The sequence below is a fragment of the Crotalus tigris genome, unplaced genomic scaffold, assembly GCF_016545835.1.
Source record: "Crotalus tigris isolate CLP2741 ecotype Arizona unplaced genomic scaffold, ASM1654583v1 scf7180000017999.2816498, whole genome shotgun sequence".
In the NCBI taxonomy this organism is placed as follows: Eukaryota; Metazoa; Chordata; class Lepidosauria; order Squamata; family Viperidae; genus Crotalus; species Crotalus tigris.
The window spans coordinates 1,062,409-1,082,763 of record NW_024096765.1 but is presented as its reverse complement, the minus strand read 5'-3'; the positions used below and the strand labels follow the sequence as shown (position 1 = coordinate 1,082,763).

Sequence of the window (20,355 nt, the reverse complement as noted above, 5' to 3'; positions counted from 1 at the left end):
GGGAACACATGACCCTGGGGCACTGCAACCGTCATAAGTATGAGTCAATTGACAAGCATCTGAATTTTGATGATGTGGCTATGGGGATACTGCCGTGGTCATAAGTGTGAAAAATAATCTTAACTCACTTTTTTCAAAGTGCTGTTGTAACTTTGAATGCTCACTAAATGAACTGTTACAAGTCAAGGACGACCTGTATTTGATTATTTGATTGCTGGAATTTATTCTTAAATTAACACTGGAATAGACCTGGAGGTGGGATGTGTCTTGGCCTTATCGCTCCTGACAAATCAATACCAAGGAAATATTTATTTGCAGAAACATTGGCAAATGTTACAAGAAATGTATATTGACCCAAAGGTACTTTTTTTCCAAAAGGCAACTGGACTTTCGTGTTTTGCTTGAAGACATTTTGCTTCTCATTCAAGAAGCTTCCTCAGTTCTGACTGAATGGTGGAGAATGGTAGGATTTAAATTCCTTTCATCAAGGAATATAAGCACCTTTGGGACAACCAGGACTTGGATAACTGAAAATCTCCATAGACAAATGTACATTGAGCTTCTAGGAAAAGGTGCTTAATTTTCATACTATGATTTTGGGGTTTTTTTCTCCAGCAGATTAAAATTATTAATGTGTATTAAAAATACACATTTAACATGTGTATTTTCACTTTAGTTAACCACCCTATGCTCCCCTCAAAAAACCTACTGTTTTTTTTCTGCCAGTCAGCAATACCACCAGCACATATATTTGCTCTCTGGAAGGCCAAAATGCAGATGTTGTTTTTTTAAAATGCTCCTCAACCCAAGATTCTTTGTTTAGCAGTTGGTATGCATAAGGTTGGCTTAATGTAGTTTGTATATTGTATCCTCAGAAGACATGCAAAGCAGGTGTAACCAACTATTGTTAGAGAATTCCAGAGTCACCTTGTAGGGGAGATGGGCAACACAAACATTTAATAAATAAAATTCTGGCTTAACATTATAAGCGAACACAGAATATGGTCAAATAAACAGGGGCTGTTACTCTAGAACAGGGATGGGGAACAATGGCCCTTTTATGACTTTGGAATTCTGGGAGTTGAAGTCCATAAGTCATAAAAGGGCCATCGTTCCCCACCCCTGCTTAGAGGGACCCAACCAGTTTTCTGCCATCTTAGACACTTGAATCAACTGGCATAGTTTACAACGCACCAAAAACAGACCGAATTTACTCACTTGATATGAAAGAATCTAGCTTATACAGTAATATTCTTTAAAGCCTTATTTTCAATATGTGTTCACTTACATTTTTGAATGTTGTGCCCCAGAGATTAACAGGGACAAAAATTAATCTCTGAAAAGTATAGATGAGACATCCCTATCCAGTGGTGGGATTCAAATATGTGAACAACCGGTTCTGTGTGGATGCTGCTTCCAGAAGTCCATTCTGGGCCTGGGAAACAAAAAATTAGCTACCAGTTGTGCCGAACTGGTGCGAACTGTCTGAATCCCACCACTGTCCCTACCCCACAAACTCTCAAGACTTATGGCAACTATGGAATGCTATGGATTTTCATCTACGGGATAAGAATATCAATAGCAGAACTATATACATACTAAGTTAGTGGTTATAAAAAAAGAAAGGTAACATGCAAAATAATGTCCCTGGCAACTGTTATACAGTATTCTTTTTCTCTCCATCCAAAGGAGATTGGATAACAACCAATTAATTAGTTGTCAATTAAAAAAAACTTCAATATATCTAGTACTACAAATAGGAAAGCAAATATTTTAAAAACTGTAATACCCTCCCCTCATTTTAAGAGCTGGAATAATGTGTTCCTCATTTTTATTTTTATTTTTTCTTCCTTTAAAAAAAGTTTCCACTAAAACTCTCTAATATATTCTGCTTTAGGATACTGCTCCTCCTGCTGCAGTCTCTGTGTTGCCTGTGTTGTCCTAGTTGCAGACAATGCCCTCTAAAAATTGTTGAAAAGGGCAGTTGAATGTACTAATCTGCAGCTATTTCTGCCTCTTTGTGTTGAGGGAGGGAGTGAAAATGTATACCATTATTTAGTCAAATCTCCAACTAAACTAAATCTCATCATGTCTTCATGGACAGCTCCTTGTTCTTTTGTTGGCAACTATATGGGATAGCTTGCATTGTCTGCTTTCAGGATGGTTTCATAAGCACCTGTCAGCTGGGATTACCTGGTTGTCTCCCATCCATGTATTATCCATACCCAAATCTTTTTTCAAGATCAGCCAAGATTGAGTAGGTACCACCCCTTGAGGAGAGATGGCCTGATAACAGTGGACCCGTGTTTCTCAAACTTGACAACTTTAAGACGTATGGACTTCCAGCCATTCTGGCCTTGGAATTCTAGGAGTTGAAGTCCAAAGCTGTCAAGTTTGAGAAACAGTGATGTGAACAATGATTCTTAAATACTATCAGAGGATTAGTAAGAAGATAACTGTCTTTATGTTGGAATTGTGGCTACCCAGAAAGGTACAATCTACATTGCTTTTTTTTTTACCAGCTTTGATATTTGTTTCTTCTATAGATATTGGTTTTTCCTAACATTAGTAAAAATCACTTTGGAAAAAGCCACAGCAGCATTTAAACATCTACAAACAGCAACATAGCATCTGTTGGAAATGTCTTACATTAAGAATTTCTTGAATGTTGTATATAAATTGTATTTGAAAACGCGCTTTGGAAATAGTTTGTACATTATTTCCTGATTTATACTTGATATTTAGTGTTAATATTTCTAACTGTTAATAACAAGATACCTTAACGTGTGGTGATTTTTATGTATTGATGTGAAAACGAGGCAATGCCAGCATTTTAACAGTTTCATTACTTGTACCATATTTTCTGTTTTGTAATACAGAATGTTAAAATACACTTTAGGTTCAAAAGACTGGATTGTGAAACCAAGCCATGGCACCTTTTCGTATGACAGAAACACTTTTAAAAGGACTGGTGTAACCATATTTAAAATCTGTTTTAGTTTTGTTTTTTGTTTTTTTTTTAAATTGCAGGTTTAATGAAAATGATACATAAACTACGTTCTATTTATAATCGGAAAATATTTCAAGTAAAGATCATTGCATGAGAAAAAAGGCATTAATGTCACTTTTCAAGATGTAAAATTGTAATTATCGAGGTCAGGCTTCACTCTTTCTGTTTTAAGCAAGAAATAACTGATCTGGAGCAGACAAATTTGCACTCCTAGAATTTTCAACATCTCTGCAAGGTGACAGGATTACTAGTCATATTTTGGGCGAAAGATAAAGTTCTTTGCAATGGAAGTTGGACAGCTATTTGGGATACTTTTATCTGATTCCTGTAGTGATCCCGGGGTTACACTTGATCTAAAGCAGTTTAAAACAAACAAACAGACAAAAACCTGGCAACTTTAAGATGTGTGGACTTCAACTCCCAAAATTCCCACTACTGCATGGGAGATTACAGGAGTTGAAGTCTACAAATCTTAAAAGTTGCAAGTTTGAAAAACACTAATCTGAAGGGCTCTTACCTAGCTTATTTAATTGATCTATTTCACATGTTGCCTTTAAGTATAAAAACTTTACAAAGGACTCACTGAAGAATGATCAAAATCAACCAAACAATGTGCCAGCGTAAAAAGCCTTAAGACAGCATCCAAAAGAAAGACTTGGAGCACATAAATGATTTGCAAGAGTGGCATCTCAGTGTTTTTTCAGCTTTGCCAACTTTTAAGGTGTGTGGACTTCAACGCCCAGAATGCCCCAGCCAGCAGGGAGAATTCTGGGAGTTCAAATCCACACTTTTAAAAGTAGCCATGGTTGAGAAAACTGGTTTAAGCAGGGTTGAGAGAGAAGGTCCTAGGCCATAGCTATAATGGGTTAATTGGGTGTTAATTAATTAAGTGCATAGTTATCCTCAATTTAAATATTTTTAGGCCTGTTTTCCTATAGACTACCTGGTCGTTGTATCTATTCATCTAGGACAGTGGTTCTCAACCTGTGGGTCGGGACCCCATTTGGGGTTGAACGACCATTTCACGGGGGTCACCAAACAAGGCTGTCCGCCATTTTTTCCCCCTTTTCTTTAGCTGTGCTACTCCCTCTTATTCTATTGGCTTTTGAAAGCCAATAGAATAGACTCTCTTGAATAGAGTCTAATTCTATTGGCTTTCAAAAGCCAATAGGAATTGTCCAGGCTGTCTCTGCCCTGCTGAGCCCGCCAAAAGTCCCATTCTGCAAACGGTGCTGCACCAGTTGAGTAGTCCTCGACTTACGACCGGTTGAGTAGGCCTCGACTTACGACCGGTTGGGAGTCGCAGCATTAAAAAGGTTGAGAACCACTGATCTAGGAGAACTGGAACCAGTTTGATGAGTATTGTGGTAGGCTTGAGAAACTGACCCACTTTTTCATACTAGCATCCTGGCAACCTATACCATTGTTCTTTTAAAGATCTATTATCTTAGTCCAGCCCAGTGTGGGAGGGATTGGTCTTTTTCAAATACCACCCCAGTTGATGAAGTCACTGAATGGGAAGCTAAGTGCGTTCTTGGCCACCCACACGTAAACAATAATTCACACAATTTTTCCCTCCAGCAGTTTCTCAGACAGGCCAGTGTGAAGTGGGAAAACAATACTTCTGATTTGCAACAACCACAAAAAGATGAAGATTGCCTTTGCCGTCGGCTGTGGGTGGTTTGAGAACAGTTTGGTCTAGTGGTTAAGGCACCAAGCTAGAAAGCAGGAGACTGGAAGTTCTAGTTCTACCTTAGGCATGAAAGCCAGTTGGGTGACTGTGAGTTCTAGTCCTGCCTTAGGCATGAAAGCCGACTGGGTGAGGCCAGTCACTGTGTCAACCCAATCCATCTCACAGAGCTGTTATTTTGGGGAAAATAGGAATAGAATAGAATAGAATAGAATAGAATAGAATAGAATAGAATAGAATAGAATAGAATAGAATAGAATAGAGCTGGAAGGGACCTTGGAGGTCTTCTAGTCCAGCCCCCTGCTCAAGCAGGAGAACCTATACCATCTCGGACAAGTGACTGTCTAGCCTCTTCTTAAAAACCTCTAGTGATGAAGCGCCCACAATTTCTGGGGATAAGCTGTTCCACTGGTTGATTGTCAAGAAATTTCTCCTTAATTCCAGGTTGCTTCTTTCTTTGATCAGTTTCCAACCATTGTTTCTCGTCCTTCCCTCTAGTGCTCTAGTGAACAACCTGACCTCTTCTGCCTTGTGGCAGCCCCTCAGATACTGGAACACTGCTATCATGTCTCCCCCATTTCTTCTTTTCTTTAGACTAGCCAGACTTAAGTCCCGCAGCTGTTCTTCGTATGTTTTAGCCTCCAGTCCAGGCCTTTGATCATCTTAGTTGCTCTTCTCTGAATTTTTTTCCAAACTCTCAACATCTTTTTTGTGATATAGTGACCAAAATTGGCTGCAGTATTCCAGGTGTGGTCTTACTAGGGCTTTGTAAAGCTTTGTAAAGCGGTGCTAGTACTTCATGTGATTTTGATTCTATGCCTCAAGTATTAGATATGTTTATCACCTTGAGTTGTTTATAAAAATAATAAAGGCAGAATATAAATTAAATATTAATAGGGCATATTTCCCCTGGATAAAATGCTTGCTTGCTGTCTTTGCATAGGGCCATCAGTGGTGGAAGCAAAGTCCACTCTCTTCTGGCACTGATATTACCTAAATGATATAAGGCATGGGTGTCAAACTGCTGGCCCGCAGGCCAGATGAGTCAAAGTGAAACCGCGCCCACCCCATTGCCAGCAATGGAAAAAAAAAGTCATGATACGTTACGACAGGTCACATGATGTTGTGAGTTTGACACCCCTGATATAAGGTCTCCTGCTTGAGCAGGGGGCTGGGTTGGAAGACCTCCAAGGTCCCTTCCAACTCTGTTATTCTGTTAAACCCTAGGTTAGTATGTTGTACAAATACAGCCCCTGAACTATAGAGGAAATTGGTGTTCACCTAACAGGAGAGTTTGGTGTACATGAAAGGATTTCTGGAAGTTGGTCCAAAGTATTTGCAGGCAATTCTGAAGAAGACGGTGGTTTGCCACCACTTTCTTCCAGGATTGGAGACCAATCCTGGAAGGATTTGGATGGGAGACCACTAAGATTTCCTAGTGGTCTCCCATCCAAATAGCTGCTACCTTTCTCACAGCCAGGTCACAGCAGCCTGCCACCTAGCTGGAACGTCAAATACTAATCCTCCCTCCCCCTCCCCCCAAAAACCAATTAAATGTACATAATGATGTATTTCTCAACTCTGGCATCTTTAAAATACGTGGACTCCAACTTCCAGAATTCAATGCTGCCTGGGGAATTCTGGGATTTGAAGTCCACATATCTTAAAAGTTGCCAAGGCTGTGAAACCCTGACATAATTCACAGGAAATGCTCAGTGTTTCCTTTGCTACTAAATTCTGCCAATCTCAGCGCAGCTTCTTTTCCTGAAACAAAGTAATTGGCCTCCGCCTTGACAAAGCTCCTCCTCACTTCTGGTAGTCCCACCCCGGGTGCTTTTCTTTTCCACTCACAACACCGCGCCTGCTTTTTTTTCCCCTCCAATCCCATTTCCCCAGAGAACCGTGGGAGGGGAAGAGAAAGAGAGGAGGAAAGGCAGCAGCCTCGTGCGACACCGCGCCTGCGCACGCGTAATACTCACTCCCTTTTCCCTCCTTCCTTGAGCACTTTGGGGTTGCGCTTGCGCAGGAAGATCCGGGCTCGCTAAAGGCAGCAGGTCAGATTCTTTTTCTGGCCGCCGCCTCGATGCGCAATTTTGACGTCACGGCGGGCGACGCCGAACACTGGAGCGGGCAAGATGGCTCCTCAGGAAACTGCTGCGTGTGAATGAAGCGGGAAAGCTTTCCTACCTTGACAGTCTCGTGTATACCCCGTCCCTTATTCTATGGAGGGGGGACGGGGACGAAACTGAGGCGCTAAAAGCAGAGGAGCTCCAGTAAGCCAAAGGAGAAGCGGGAGGGCAGGCTCCCGATCTTCATTGTGGGTGGCCAGGGTTCCCAGGCGATGGGAGAGGAGGCAGCGCGTGTGGAGAGTGAGAAGCTGTCAGATGCGGGCTTCTCCCTCTGCCTCGCTTCATTCCCTCTTTGAGGGGATTTGAGGCTTCCCAGGTTGATCATAGCAACATTGGCCTTCCTCAAGCTTTCTGAATTTCAGTCTTGCAATTCTGGGAGTTGAAATCCACTCACTTTAAAAGTTGCTGGGGTTGAGAAACACTGGTCTACCTTGTAGGGCTGTAAACATGGCTGAAATAATCTGTCCGAGGAACTTGGAGCCCTTCCATCCAGAAATAGTATGCACACGAAGGGGAGAAAGAAAAGGGATTTGCTTAACCATTCCACAAAGGGGAAGAATAAACCTGTTTCTTTTGAACCAACAAACTTCAAATTTGTCCATTTATCTTCATTTCTCAGTTGCAGCTTGTGTTGCTTGGCCCCACGTAGAAGTAACAATATTGGAGAAAATCTTTTGCTACTTCTGCAAGGCTTATGTATGCATGACATAAAGTTGATGCTACGCAGTTGTTTGAGCTGAAGGAAAAAGATTTTTTTAAAATGTATTTTACATATAACAGGCCTATTTACCTTTCTGTGTAAACCCACAACACTAATATTTTTGAGAACGCTCAAAAATCTGAGCTGAAAGTTTTTTGTTCTGAAAAGTTTTTTCTAATGCTTTTACAACCTCTGAAAATAAAAAAATGGAAGCAACTGATCTTTCTACTCATTTTTGTACCAGATGTGGTACAAAATATATATGCTCTTTGGCATATTTTACTTACCTTATTGTCCCATCTTTCCCCCCCCCCCCTTCTAGGCAAATATGCTACAAATAATGGTCAGAGCTTGTTTGGAAAGTCAGTGGAGGCCGGCTTATTCCCAAATACACAGTTGCTTACTGCAAAAGCACATTAAAAACTGGCACAGGAGCCTTAGCATAACAAACATACAATGTTCAAAACTGCGGAAAATCTGTAAAGGAAATATGTCTGAGAAGAAGCTGGTAAAGTAAACAAATGTTCAGATTAATTAAAATATGTAATTTGTATTTCTTTGTAAGTTTTTCTTAAGTACTTTTAAAGTCTCTTATTTCTCTTTCTGAAAGCACAAATTTATGACAAAATACAAAAATGATTAAATTAAGATTTAAGCATTTAGGTGACAATCCTGACACGTTTTCAATATCCTTTGCATGCAAATGATATTCTGTGTTTAAGGTGTAGAATTGCATAGACAGACATACATAAATACATTCTACTGAATTTGGGATTTTCCTTTGAATAAAGATGGTTATTGTATATATTTGTTGAATTTGCATTCTGTTCTTTTGTCTTTGGAACACAATATGTACATTGGTCTCAATTTTAATATTGCAGCGATATTATGAGATAATAAATAGTGTAATGGTGACTGACCTAAATTCATCCATCTGGCATTCACTTCATATCTTTTGATAGTATTCTATAATATCCTAGCTTTTGAATTCAAATATAAACACATGAAATGTAAAAAATCAGGCTTTCATTTTAAGTTTTATTAGTGCTGATTTTCTTGTAGCTAGATTGTATCATTGGTTAGTTTTATTTGGAATATCATAGGAGAGCTGTGTTAGTCTGTAATAGCCAAAAACCTGAAGAAATGCAGTAGCCCTTTTTACAACTTTTATTAAAAAGCATGCTTTTGTGAGCTGCAGCGTGCCGTTAGGCTTCTTCTGACAGTAAATGTAGACATCTCTTTTGAGTCCCAAGTTTATGGAAATGATTACTGAATAAATAAATCCCTCTTTCTCAGGAGAGAGGTCTCTTAGTGAATTTTGGTTTATCTGAGAGATTTCAAATTTTTGATTTTATAAATCCTTTTGGCAACAACAAACACACAAAAGACGTATTAAATAATATGTTACTGAATACTGCAGCAATTTTCAGTTTCACCGCTTGGTGATGCTATGCAAACTTGAGAAAGGATATATTTAAGAAAGTAGGAACTATCCCAGTTCAATATATAGCTGGCCATCTGTATTTTGTTCATGTGATAAGCCAGCATTCTTTTAAAAATCCAAAATATTTTTTCAGCATAGTTTGTCTAATTGTCATCTAACAAACAGCTCTTTTTTTTTTTGAAAAGGAATAAAGAATATCAGAAGTGATTCTTACATTGTAGCAAGGTAGAAGTGCTGAAAATGAAATCACCAACAAACTGATAGCTAAATGTCTATGGAAATTCTCAGTCATCCCAGGTCGTGGTTGTCCCAAAGGTGCTTTTTCAAGAGGCAACTGGGCTTTGTTTTTCTTTGAAGACGTTTTGCTTCTTGGATGAGAAGCGAAATGTCTTCAAAGAAAAACAAAAAAGTCCATTTGCCTCTTGAAAAATCACCTTTGGGGAAACTGATAGCTATTTTTTTCCCAATGATGTTGTTTGGGGGATTGCTAAATGTTTTTCTTGTAAGAAAGATAATATATTGGGCATTTTTTATTATACTATGGTCAGAGTTAGCTTTAGGCAGTTCTCATCTGGAGATATCTGGCATTAAACCTGAGATTAATGCCAAAATTTCAACTTCACTAAATTTTTCAACATTTGGTGGAAAATGTTTGTAGATGCACCCTTGTTTGGGATCACTGTCATCTTTTAGAAAATTTGTCTTCCTTTAAAAGACATATCATGGCTTGGATATATACACAGCCCAATTACCGTGCTTTGAAACTAAGGCTGTGCACATCCTTTTGAGGGATATTCCTAGGGAGATTGCGTTGGGGGAAAAAGCAAGCTGCACTCATGAATTCAGAAAAATGGAGGGTGGTGGTAGCTTGTATTCTTAACTGAATAATTGGTAGAATTCAGAAAAAAGACCAAACTATTTCTGGATTGCAGGCCACCGTGGTAGATTTCTTCCCCAACTTTAAATATTTTTAACAATATCGCAGTATTCATCACATCAATCCTTAAAATGAATCCTACATGTTTCCTCCAGAATTGAACATGAGTTATGTTTAGAAATGAAGGCTTTTGAAGCTTTAAACTTTACAAAAGATAAGCATTTCTGAATAATGTGTCTTCCCATTCCAGAGTCGTTATTTCGTGGATCATCGAAAGGTACGTGTGATAGGAGGGAAAGGAGGAGATGGTATTGCCTGTTTTCTCAGTGAACCTAGAAAAGAATTTGGAGGTCCCAATGGTGGAGATGGAGGAGATGGGGGACACGTTATATTTAAAGGTAAGAAGGTGATTATCTCTTGTACAGACCTGTTGTCAACGCTGCTAACATTGGATGTTCTTGCTTTGACAAAATACGAAGAGGCAGCCACTCTCTGTATAAGTTGTGTGGTACTTTTAGAGTGGACTTCAGCAAAGCTGGCTGAGGAATTCTGGGAGTTGAAGTCCACAAGTCTTAAAGTTGCCAAGGTTGAGAATCCCTGAATTAGATGATGCTGGGAGGGGAAGAGAAAGAATGTGTGTGGGGATTAGTTAAGATAAGGCTACAGAACGGAAGGGAAACTTTGCCCTTCAAACTGATTGGAGAATATGATTTATGACTGCAAATTAGAGGAGGGAAATATGCTTGAATATTATGTGCTCAGGGGAGGGGAATTCAGATCTTGGCACCTGTTTTAAGACAGTGTTACGAGGCGGAGAAGGAGGTGAATTGTCAGCAAGTTGAGTTTGTGTGACAAAGTTGATAAATGTTTTTGTGCCAAGAGAGCCTGCTGGAGGGGAATAAGGGCTTCCTATGCTCTTGATGCAGTGCTACTTCTGACATGTTACAGAACTGCAGTAGTCCCATCTGGCTGCTGTCTTAACTGCTGGCTCTTAGACACCTTGTTGCCAATGACCATGCCAAGTGAATGTTCAGTGTTTTCAAATCATGAATCCCTGACGCTTTTCTTCCTTTAATTAATTTAAACCCATTTAATAAATCATTTAAATTCCTTTAATAAATGTAAAATAAAAACAACAATTTGCAATTCTTCCTATTGAAGGATATTTTGTTTCTCGGGGCCTGTTCAACCTGCTTATTTTAGACTGCAGCCTCATTCTGTCAGCCTAGGGCAGTGGTGGCGAACCTATGGCACGAGTGCCAGATGCGGCACTTGGAGCCCTCTCTGTGGGCACACGTGCCATTGCCCCAGCCTTGCCTCCGCCCATGACCCCCTCCTCACCAGCAACCCCTCTGGAGGAGAGTCGCCCCCGAGCGTGGCCCACGCAGAGCAGCGCAGTCAAGGACATGGCAGCCAGGCAGCGTAGACAAGACTCTGCCCTCACGCCCCAATATGCACAGTTGATGCTGTGGGGCACGGGCAGAGGGCGTGGCTGCATGGCACTGCTGGGTTGCCTGGGCGACCTGCGGCGGGCCCTGGAGGTGGTGAGTGGCCCTGCGGGCAGGCAGGGTGGGGCGGAGTGGGGGCGGAGACGGGGCCAGTTTTTGGGCACTCGGTCTCTAAAAGGTTCACCATCACTGGCCTAGGGGCAGCGCGATTAAAGATGCTGTGCTTGTCAGCTGGAAAGCCAACAGCCTGGATTTGAAATCTGAGTGCCGCACAACAGGGTGAGCTCTTTGCCCCAGCTCCTGCCAGTGTAGCAGTTTGAAAACATGCAAATGCAAGTAGATAAATAGATACCACTTCAGTGGGAAAGGTTATTGCATTCCATACTTTTCAGGCTGGTCACATGATGATGGAAGCATCTCAGACAACGCAGGTGCCTTTAGCTGAGAATTAGAGATAAGCACTGCCCCTTTGAGTCAGTCATGACTGGACAGGGGAAATCTTTAAACAATTTCTGTCAGCCTGGATGTTGCCACACTTTTTTTTTTTTTTTGCCATGAGCAAACCCATCAGTCCCATTATCCTCCCATGTTTCTAGTCCAGTCCAGGGTTCTGGACTTTAAAGTGTCAAAGGATTTTCTCTCTAATAAGACTGGCAAGGGTTGGTGGAAAGACCTCAGGACTGCCTGACTCTCCCTGCTGTTCTCCTGTATGATTTCGGCTGTTGATGGAGAAAAAAGACTTCAAGTAAGGCTTGCCTTCACCCTTTATAAAAGATTTATAACCTGAGCCAAAAGTAGCCAAATAGGTCCGAGAAAAATGGGAGGCAAAAGAGGTGGACCATTTTGACAAAAAAAAAAAAAAAAACCAAGAAGGAAGGAGAAAAGAAAACACATAACTGGGTGGTGTAAATAATTTTCCTCCTAGCCTGACCAAATTAATTACCAAAAGATTACTGGCCTGAAAAGGCTTTCCAAAATCCTTTTGATTATCAAAATAATTTTGGAGACGGAGCTGATGAGTCATTAAAAAAAATATATGCCTATTGCTCTGACTAACCAAAGAGAAGAGTTTATTATTCTGGCGACATTTCCTTATGCAGGTAGGCTTTTGCTACCCCCCCACCACCACTGTTTTGCTAAGAAAATCAGCAATGAAAAGAGCAGCAATCAAGTGGGCTGCTTCCCAAATCTTAGGATTTGGTCCTTTGATGGCTTTATCAGTTTTACTAATTAGGGGAAATATTTCTTGCAATCAGTGTTTGTGAATTAGTGGTTCAGCCCACCCTGAAGCTAGGCTAAAAATTAACAGGAGGAGGAAATCAAGGAACATTAAGCACCATGCATGTCAGTGGACTCGGAACGTTGTTGTCATCAGCCATTTAGTTGTGTCCAACCCACATCCACTCTAGGGATCAGCACTCTCCACCCTCTTGTGTCACACAGCCTCCTTCAAATCTTCCATCTGCATCTCGAGTACAGGCAGGCATCAATTTTATACATTTTGAATGTATTGAATCAAAGATACCTCACTAAATCAAAGATACTTCCTTATAGGAACAAAATATTGTACTCTCCAAAGGCACCATAGTACACAAAACAATGCTTTAAGAGATGGAACGTAAGTGTTTTGATCTGTTTTGTTCCCGTTTTGTGACAGAGCATCTAATCTAAGAGCTTCTTTCAGAATACTCGTCTTGCTAAATTCAGCTAGTAAAACCAACATTCAGTTCCCAGGATTTTCTTAAGTGTGTTTGGTATAGAATCTTATGAAGATTTTATTTTATTTAGGTTCTTATGTCATCTGGCTGGGTGAAATTGGGCCGGTTATTCTCTCTCAGTTCACCTCGCCTCACAGAGTTGTTGTTGTGGGTAAAGTAGGAGGAACAAAAAGTATTAGGTATGATCACTGCCTTGGGCTACTTATGAAAATAATAAAGGCAGAATAAAAGTGATTTTATCTCTCTCTCTCTCTCTCTCTCTCTCTCTCTCTCTCTCTCTATGCTATCTATCTATCTATCTATCTATCTATCTATCTATCATCTGTCTCTATATCATCATAATCTATATCTATCTCTATATCATATCTATCATCTATCTATCTCTATCATCTATCTATCTATATCATCACAATCTATCATAATACCTATCTATATCATCATAATCTATATCTATCATCATAATATCTATCTCTGTCATCTATCTATCTCTATCATCTATCTACCTACTTACCTACCTATCTCTATATCATCATTATCTATCTATCTATCTATCTATCTATCTATCTATCTATCTATCTATCTATCAATCATCATCATATCTATCTATCTATTTCTATCATCTATCTATTTCTATCATCTATCTATCTACCTACCTACCTACCTACCTATCTATCTTGATGTAGCCTTACAATAAAGTAGAATCAGTTCATCATGTCACGTTTCCTGTCTGATTTATGTGGGAGGGCTGTCAACAACCTTGCAAGTTGCAGGCTCCTTCAAGATGCCCTCAATCTTCTGAGAGCATCTTGAAGGAGCCAATCTGAAGTGGTCATTCTGAATACGGACGTGAATCATATGTATAGATAGTCCTTGACTTCTGACCACAATTGAGCCCAAAATTTCTGTTGATAAGCAAGGCCATTATTAAGTGAGTTTTGCCCCATTTTACAACATTTCTATCATATCTGTTAAGCAAATTACTGCAGTTGTTAAGTGAATCATGTGGTCGTTGACTTTGCTTGTCGGAAGCCTTCTGGGAAGGGTACAAATGGCGATCCATGACCCTGGAAAAGGGCAGCTGTCATAAACAGGCGTTACTAGTTTTGCCTAAATTTTGATCACTTGACCATGGAGATGCTGCAGCGGTCGTAAGTGTTAAAATCGGTCATAAGCTACTTTTTTCAATGCTGTTATACTTTTGAATGGTCATTAAATAAATGGTTGTAAGTCAAGGACTCTCCGTACCAATAATTTGAATAGAAGTGCTTTCTGCTGACACAGTTCTTGGGGTCCAAATCGGAGAATGGGAATGTGAAATTCAAATATATATTTGTGCAAATAATTAAAAGCATGATCATATTTGGACTTCTAAAATAAAACGTGATGAATTAAAAAGGCGAGATAAAACATAGAGGAGGCCAGATTTTAAAAATCCAGTAATTCAAATAATAAAACTGCTTACAGTCAGTTCTGATTGGAATGACCTATAAGCCCTCTACATAAATATGTAAATAAATGAGGTAAAATAAAAGAAGACATCAAAGTATGTCTTAACGTATGTACTTTGTTTTAATTCCCACATAAAAAAGAATAAATGTTGAGAATTTAGCTGCTAAAACTATGGGATAATGAACTGTAATTATATTATTGTTGAAATGAATGAGAATTGATGGTGAATACAATAAAAATATGAATTGCAGTTTGTTACCTAAGTACAATAATTTAGAATAGAATAGAACTGGAAGGGACCAACTGGTTAATTGTCCTCACTGTTAAGAAATTTTTCCTTAATTCCAGGTTGTTTCTCTCTTTGATCAGTTTCCAACCATTGTTTCTTGTCCTGCCCTCTGCTGCTTTGGAGAATAATTTGACCCCCTCTTCTTTGTGGCAGCCCCTCAGATACTGGAATACTGCTATCATGTCACCCCTGTTTCTTCTTTTCTTTAGACTAGCCAAACCCAAGTCCTGCAGCCGTTCTTCGTATGTTTTAGTCTCCAGGCTTTTGATCATCTTAGCTGCTCTTCTCTGAATTTTTTCCAAAGTCCCAACATCTTTTTTATAATATGGTGACCAAAATTGGTTTCAGTATTGTATTCCAGGTGTGGTCTTATTAGGTTTTGTAAAGTGGTACTAATACTTTGCATAATCTTGATTCTATGCCTCTTTATGCTTTTTTGGCTGCTGCCACACAATACTGGCTCATAGTCAAGTGATCATCCACTAGGAATCCAAGGTCCCTCTCATAGTTACTGTTTTTGAGCCAGGTCTCACCTATTCTGTACTTATACTTATATTTCCCTGCCTAAATGTAAAACTTTGCTTTTCTCCACATTAAAGTTCATTTTGTTGGATAGAAGCCCATTGTTCAAGTTTGTCAAGATCTTTTTGGATCCTGAGCTTGTCTTCTGGGGTGTTGGCTATTTCTGCCAGTTTAGTGTCATCTGCAAATTTGATGAGTTCCCCTTCTATTCCCACATCTAAGTCATTTATGAAGATACTGAAGAGTACTGGGCCTAAGACAAAGCCTTGTGGAACCCCACTGCTTACTTCTCTCCATGCGATATTTAATATCTCCAATTAATATTTTGAAATTGTTGATCTTTGCAAAAGTTTATATGAGCAGTTTTGTCCTTTAGGCAAAAGAACAGTTCCTGTATCAGAAGGTAAGGAACAGATGGTATAATCAGCATTTGGTATAAAATAAAAACATAAGGCTTCACATTTGTGATGTGCTCTTATCCAGGAAAGAGTTTGTTAATTCATAATTAGTCAACACAGTTATTTTCTTTAAAAAAATTCATCTTTAGCATGTTGAATTGTAATATATTTTGTTTTTACAGTGGATCGGCAAGTCAAATCCTTGGCTTCCCTCTACCCATTTTATAGAGGCTACAGTGGGGAAAAGGGGGGAAGCAAAAACTGTTATGGATCAGCTGGCAGGCACCTGTATGTTAAGGTATGTTGTTGATACTTCTTTTTAGATGGTCAAAATGTTGAGTTTGTAAAGGCTGAATGGCTAATGTCCCACACTGGAAGACTGCTGAGCAACTCTTTGCTCACCAGTAGGAACAAACAGCCAAGGATTGTAAATTCTTAGCTGTATTTTACCTAAATTTATATTTATTTTGTAGGTACCTCTTGGTACCATAATTAAGGAAGGCCCTAACGTTGTAGCGGACCTCAACCATCACGGGGAAGAATACGTTGCAGCCTATGGTGGAACCGGGGGCAAAGGCAACCGTTTCTTTCTGGCAAATGACAACCGAGCACCAACAACTGTCACTTTAGGAGATCTGGGTCAAGAAAGATTCCTTCACTTGGAGCTCAAAACTATGGCCCATGCAGGGATGGTAAGTGTGCCTGTTTATTCTTCAGTATGATATTTAATGTTGAAGAAACAAACCTTCATGTTCAGTCCAGGAATGCTGGAACATGGGAGGTTTAAAAAATGCACTTCTTGGAATAGAATTGACAAAAACCTGATGACCCATAATTCATCTGCTTGTTGAATATTGCTTAAAATTCTTGGCTTAACAGTTTGTTGATCGGACTAACAACAGCTAATAACTTGGAAGTGGGAAGACGGGTGGCATTGCCTTGTTTTTCCATTACAGGTAGTCCTTGACTTATGACCATAACTGAGAGAAAGCTTTCTGCTGCTAAAGAAAAGTAATTAGGTTGCACCCCATTTTACAAGCATTTTTGCCACAGTTGTTAAGTGAATTACGTGATTGTTAAGAGACTCTGGCTTCCCCCATTGACTTTGCTTGCCAGAAGCTGGCTGGGAAAGTTATAGGTGGTGATCACATGACCTCAGGACATGGCAGCCTTCATAAATACATTCCCGTTGCCAAGCACCTGAATTTTGATCATGTGACCATGGGGATACTGCAAGGATCATAAGTATAAAAACCGGTCATAAGTCATTTTTTTTTTCAAGTGCTGTTGTAACTTCAAATGATCACTAAAAGAATGGTTGTGAATCGTTAATTGATGACTACCTGTGCTATTTTTTTCCAGTCTGTAATAAAGAGGGCTGAAGGGATGAAACTTCTAAATTTGTATTTATTTCAATGTATTGACTGAACTTAACATGGTTCACCTAGGTTAATTAGATCATGAAATCAAATCTAGTTAAAACAAGAAAAAAATACGAAATTTGCTAGATACATGTTCCATCTTGCCAGTAGAATTAAATGTAAGCGTGAAGGCAAAAGCTATCTCTGTTTCAAAGTGGTTTTTCTATTCCAGATAGGATTCCCCAATGCTGGGAAATCTTCCCTCTTGCGAGCAATCTCCAGGGCAAAACCCGCTGTGGCTCCCTACCCATTCACAACCCTGAATCCTCACGTAGGCATTGTTCACTACGAAGACTACGAGCAGATTGCAGGTATGCTTTTATATTTCCTTCTTATTTTTTTTTAATGACCTTCATGGTTTTATTTCCTTCTGGAAAAAAAAAATAAAAGCATTTTGCGACAGCAATATCATGTTGAAGTTTGTACTAAGCAGGGGAGAAAGCAAGCTTAACTGCAGATTACCCTTTTTCACGAACCAAGGCTTGAAAAGCATGAACCAACTTGGAAAAAAAATTGAAAGTGTTTTGATTGCCTCCTTGTATGTCAACTGCAAACTAATCAAGGGCATCCAGCTGCCTGACATTTCTCTAGGATTTCAAACAATGTTCTATGGAATTCTAGAGTTTTGGAAAACTTGGACGGGTTAGGAGACTAAAGGAAAAATGCTCAAGCCTACATAGACAATTTTCCATCATTACAGTTTTGCCTCTTGGTCAAGAATTCTAGGAGTCTTCTCCTCCTCCTCCTCCTCCTCCTCCTCCTCATTATTATTATCACTGCTATTATCATTATTATTATTCCTTTTTCCTCTTCTCCCCCTCCCCTTTTTTTCTGTTCCTTTTCCTTTTTCTGATTCCGTAGCCTGGAAAACAACTCTAGGAATCCAAATGCTGGTTTCCCCCCCCCCACCCCAGGCAATTTCCTTTTTTCTATCATTCCCCACAACCAGACTGTTACTGATGGTGTTACAGATTTCCTCGAGTTATGACCACCATTGAGCCCAAAAGTTATGTTGCTAAGTGAGTTTGCCCCATTTTACAACCTTTTTTGCCAGTTGTGAGGTGAATTGCTGCAGGCGTTAATAGTCTGGTTGTTAAGTGAACCTGGCTTTCCTATACTTTGCTTGTCAGAAGGTCGCAAAAGTGGATCACATGACCCTGAGACATTGCAACGGTCATAAATATGAACCAGTTGCCAAGCATCTGAATTTTGATCACGCGGCCCTGGGGATGCTGCAATGGTCATAAGTGTGAAAAACTGCCTTCTTCTTCTTCTTGTGCCATATCTGTTATCGGACGCTGGCGATCATGTTGGCGATACTGTTTTTATCAGCAGTTTCAAAAAAGTGCTGCTGAGTTTTGTCCAAACCAATCCCTTAGATTTTGAAGCCACAATGTTCTTCTTCTGCCTGGACCTTGTTTGCCTTCCATCTTTCCCTGGAGGATTAAATGGAGTATGCCATATTTTTCTGGGTGTCGCATCACGTGTCCGAAATATTCTAATTTTCGTTTTTTAATTGTTTTGATGATTTCCCTTGGCTTTCCCAGGTGGCTTATCACCACCTCATTTCTGATCTTGTCATCCCAGCTTACACGTAACAGCCGCCTGTAAATCCACATTTCAAATGCTTCTAGTCTCTTCTAGAGCAGGATAGAAAAAATATAGCATCTGAGAAAAACTGCCATAAGTCTCTTTTCAGTGCCGTTGTAATTTTGAACGGTCACTAAATGAACTGTTGTAAGTTGAGAGGACTACTTGCATTCTGTTTTGTCTTATTTTGCAGTTGTAGATATCCCTGGGATAATAAAAGGAGCCCACGAAGACCGAGGACTTGGCCTGGCCTTTCTGAGACATATTGAACGCTGCTGTTTTCTTCTCTTCGTGTTGGATCTCTCTGTGGCTGAGCCCTGGGCTCATTTGGAAGCCTTGAAGTATGAACTGGAACAGTATAAAGTTGGCTTGTCAAAGGTTCCTCATGCCATTGTTGCAAATAAGTTTGATCTTCCAGAATCCAAGAACCATTTGCCTCTCCTCAAGGAGAAAGTGAAGCAGAGGGTCATCCCACTCTCCGCTCTGACGGGAGAAAATCTGGAGGAACTGTTGGTGCATTTGAGAGAACTCTATGATGATTATCTGAAAACAGAAAAAGAACAGGCTCGCAAGCCATTGAAATGGTAGTTGGTAACAGAACTCTTCCATTATTGTTTTGAGATAGGAAGGACATTTGGAGTTTGGGCGTGGACAAGAGGGCCAGTCTCTAGAAGCAGAATAAAGCTGCTTTTTTATTATTATTATTCTTTAAGGTTATAAGGAGATACACAGAGCGCTACCAACAGAGTGCTCTAGAAGCAGATAAGAAGGAATGACCCATCTACACAAACAATAAATTAAGCAAGAGACGAGTCCACCAGGCTACAGAAAGTGAAATGTTCTTAAGCTTATTGAGACTTACAGGGCATAGTTTAATCAAAAGAACATTCAATGATTTAATAAAGGTATGTTTATTTATTATGACATTTCTGTACCACCAATTTCACATGGACTCTGGGCAGTTTACAAATTCTTACAACCATCAAATATAGCACCATCGGAGTTCCACTAGAACTGCACTCAAAGCCCATAATGATCCTTCCCATAGAACAGTGTAAATTAGGGGTGGGCAATTAATTTTCCCAAGGGGTTACACACAAAAACTGGGACTGTTATTATTTTCTAAGGAGAGGATAGGACTTTGAGTATCCTATATCTGGATGTCAGCATTGGATAAATCACTTCTCTTCGGGTCAGGCTATCCTGAACCTAACTGCCCTGAACCTGCTATCCTGAACCTAGGTGCCAACTTTGTATATGTGCCAACCAACACAATATTCATACACACTTGAAACTCAGAAATATACTAAGGCAGAAGCTTGTCCACCTCAAGGATAAAACACATTGAAAAACTGAGCAATGTGATATCCATCTGCATTTGAAAAATAAAGGTCACTTGAAGACAGCCAAGCCCACATTCTGGACAAAGAGGATCTCTGGTTTGAAAGAGAAGTCAAAGAGGCCATCTACATTAAGATTGAACAACCTTCTCTCAACAGAAAGGAGAGGGATATGACACCACCCGTCTCCTGTTTACAACACAGTTCAGCAGTTCCAAGAAGGCTCCACGCCCATTTGCATCATTCAGGTGACTGTAAAGGCACAGTTAAACCCCCAAGTGGCCTCAATGACCCTCAGAAAGATTGCTAACGACCAGATGGCTACAAGGA

The 20,355-nt window shown here is 39.9% G+C and overlaps 1 protein-coding gene across 1 annotated transcript; it reads left to right on the top strand.

Moving 5' to 3' along the window:
• Nucleotides 1–6,744: 6,744 nt before the first annotated feature.
• Nucleotides 6,745–19,609, top strand: MTG2 (mitochondrial ribosome associated GTPase 2). Its single transcript, XM_039346496.1, has 7 exons — nt 6,745–6,973; nt 7,852–8,037; nt 10,101–10,248; nt 15,857–15,972; nt 16,148–16,366; nt 17,268–17,406; nt 18,879–19,609. The coding sequence occupies exons 2-7, from the start codon at nt 7,858–7,860 to the stop codon at nt 19,271–19,273; spliced, it is 1,197 nt and encodes a 398-aa protein (XP_039202430.1). The 5' UTR covers nt 6,745–6,973; nt 7,852–7,857; the 3' UTR covers nt 19,274–19,609.
• Nucleotides 19,610–20,355: the final 746 nt, after the last annotated feature.

What these genes read in the sequence shown, in the direction of transcription:
- MTG2 (XM_039346496.1), top strand. Translation starts at nt 7,858, where the DNA reads ATGCTACAAATAATGGTCAGAGCTTGTTTGGAAAGTCAGTGGAGGCCG. An exon ending in GCAGGCACCTGTATGTTAAG is followed by an intron (nt 15,973 to 16,147) that starts GTATGTTGTTGA and finishes TTTATTTTGTAG; the next exon opens with GTACCTCTTGGTACCATAAT. An exon ending in CTATGGCCCATGCAGGGATG is followed by an intron (nt 16,367 to 17,267) that starts GTAAGTGTGCCT and finishes TTTCTATTCCAG; the next exon opens with ATAGGATTCCCCAATGCTGG.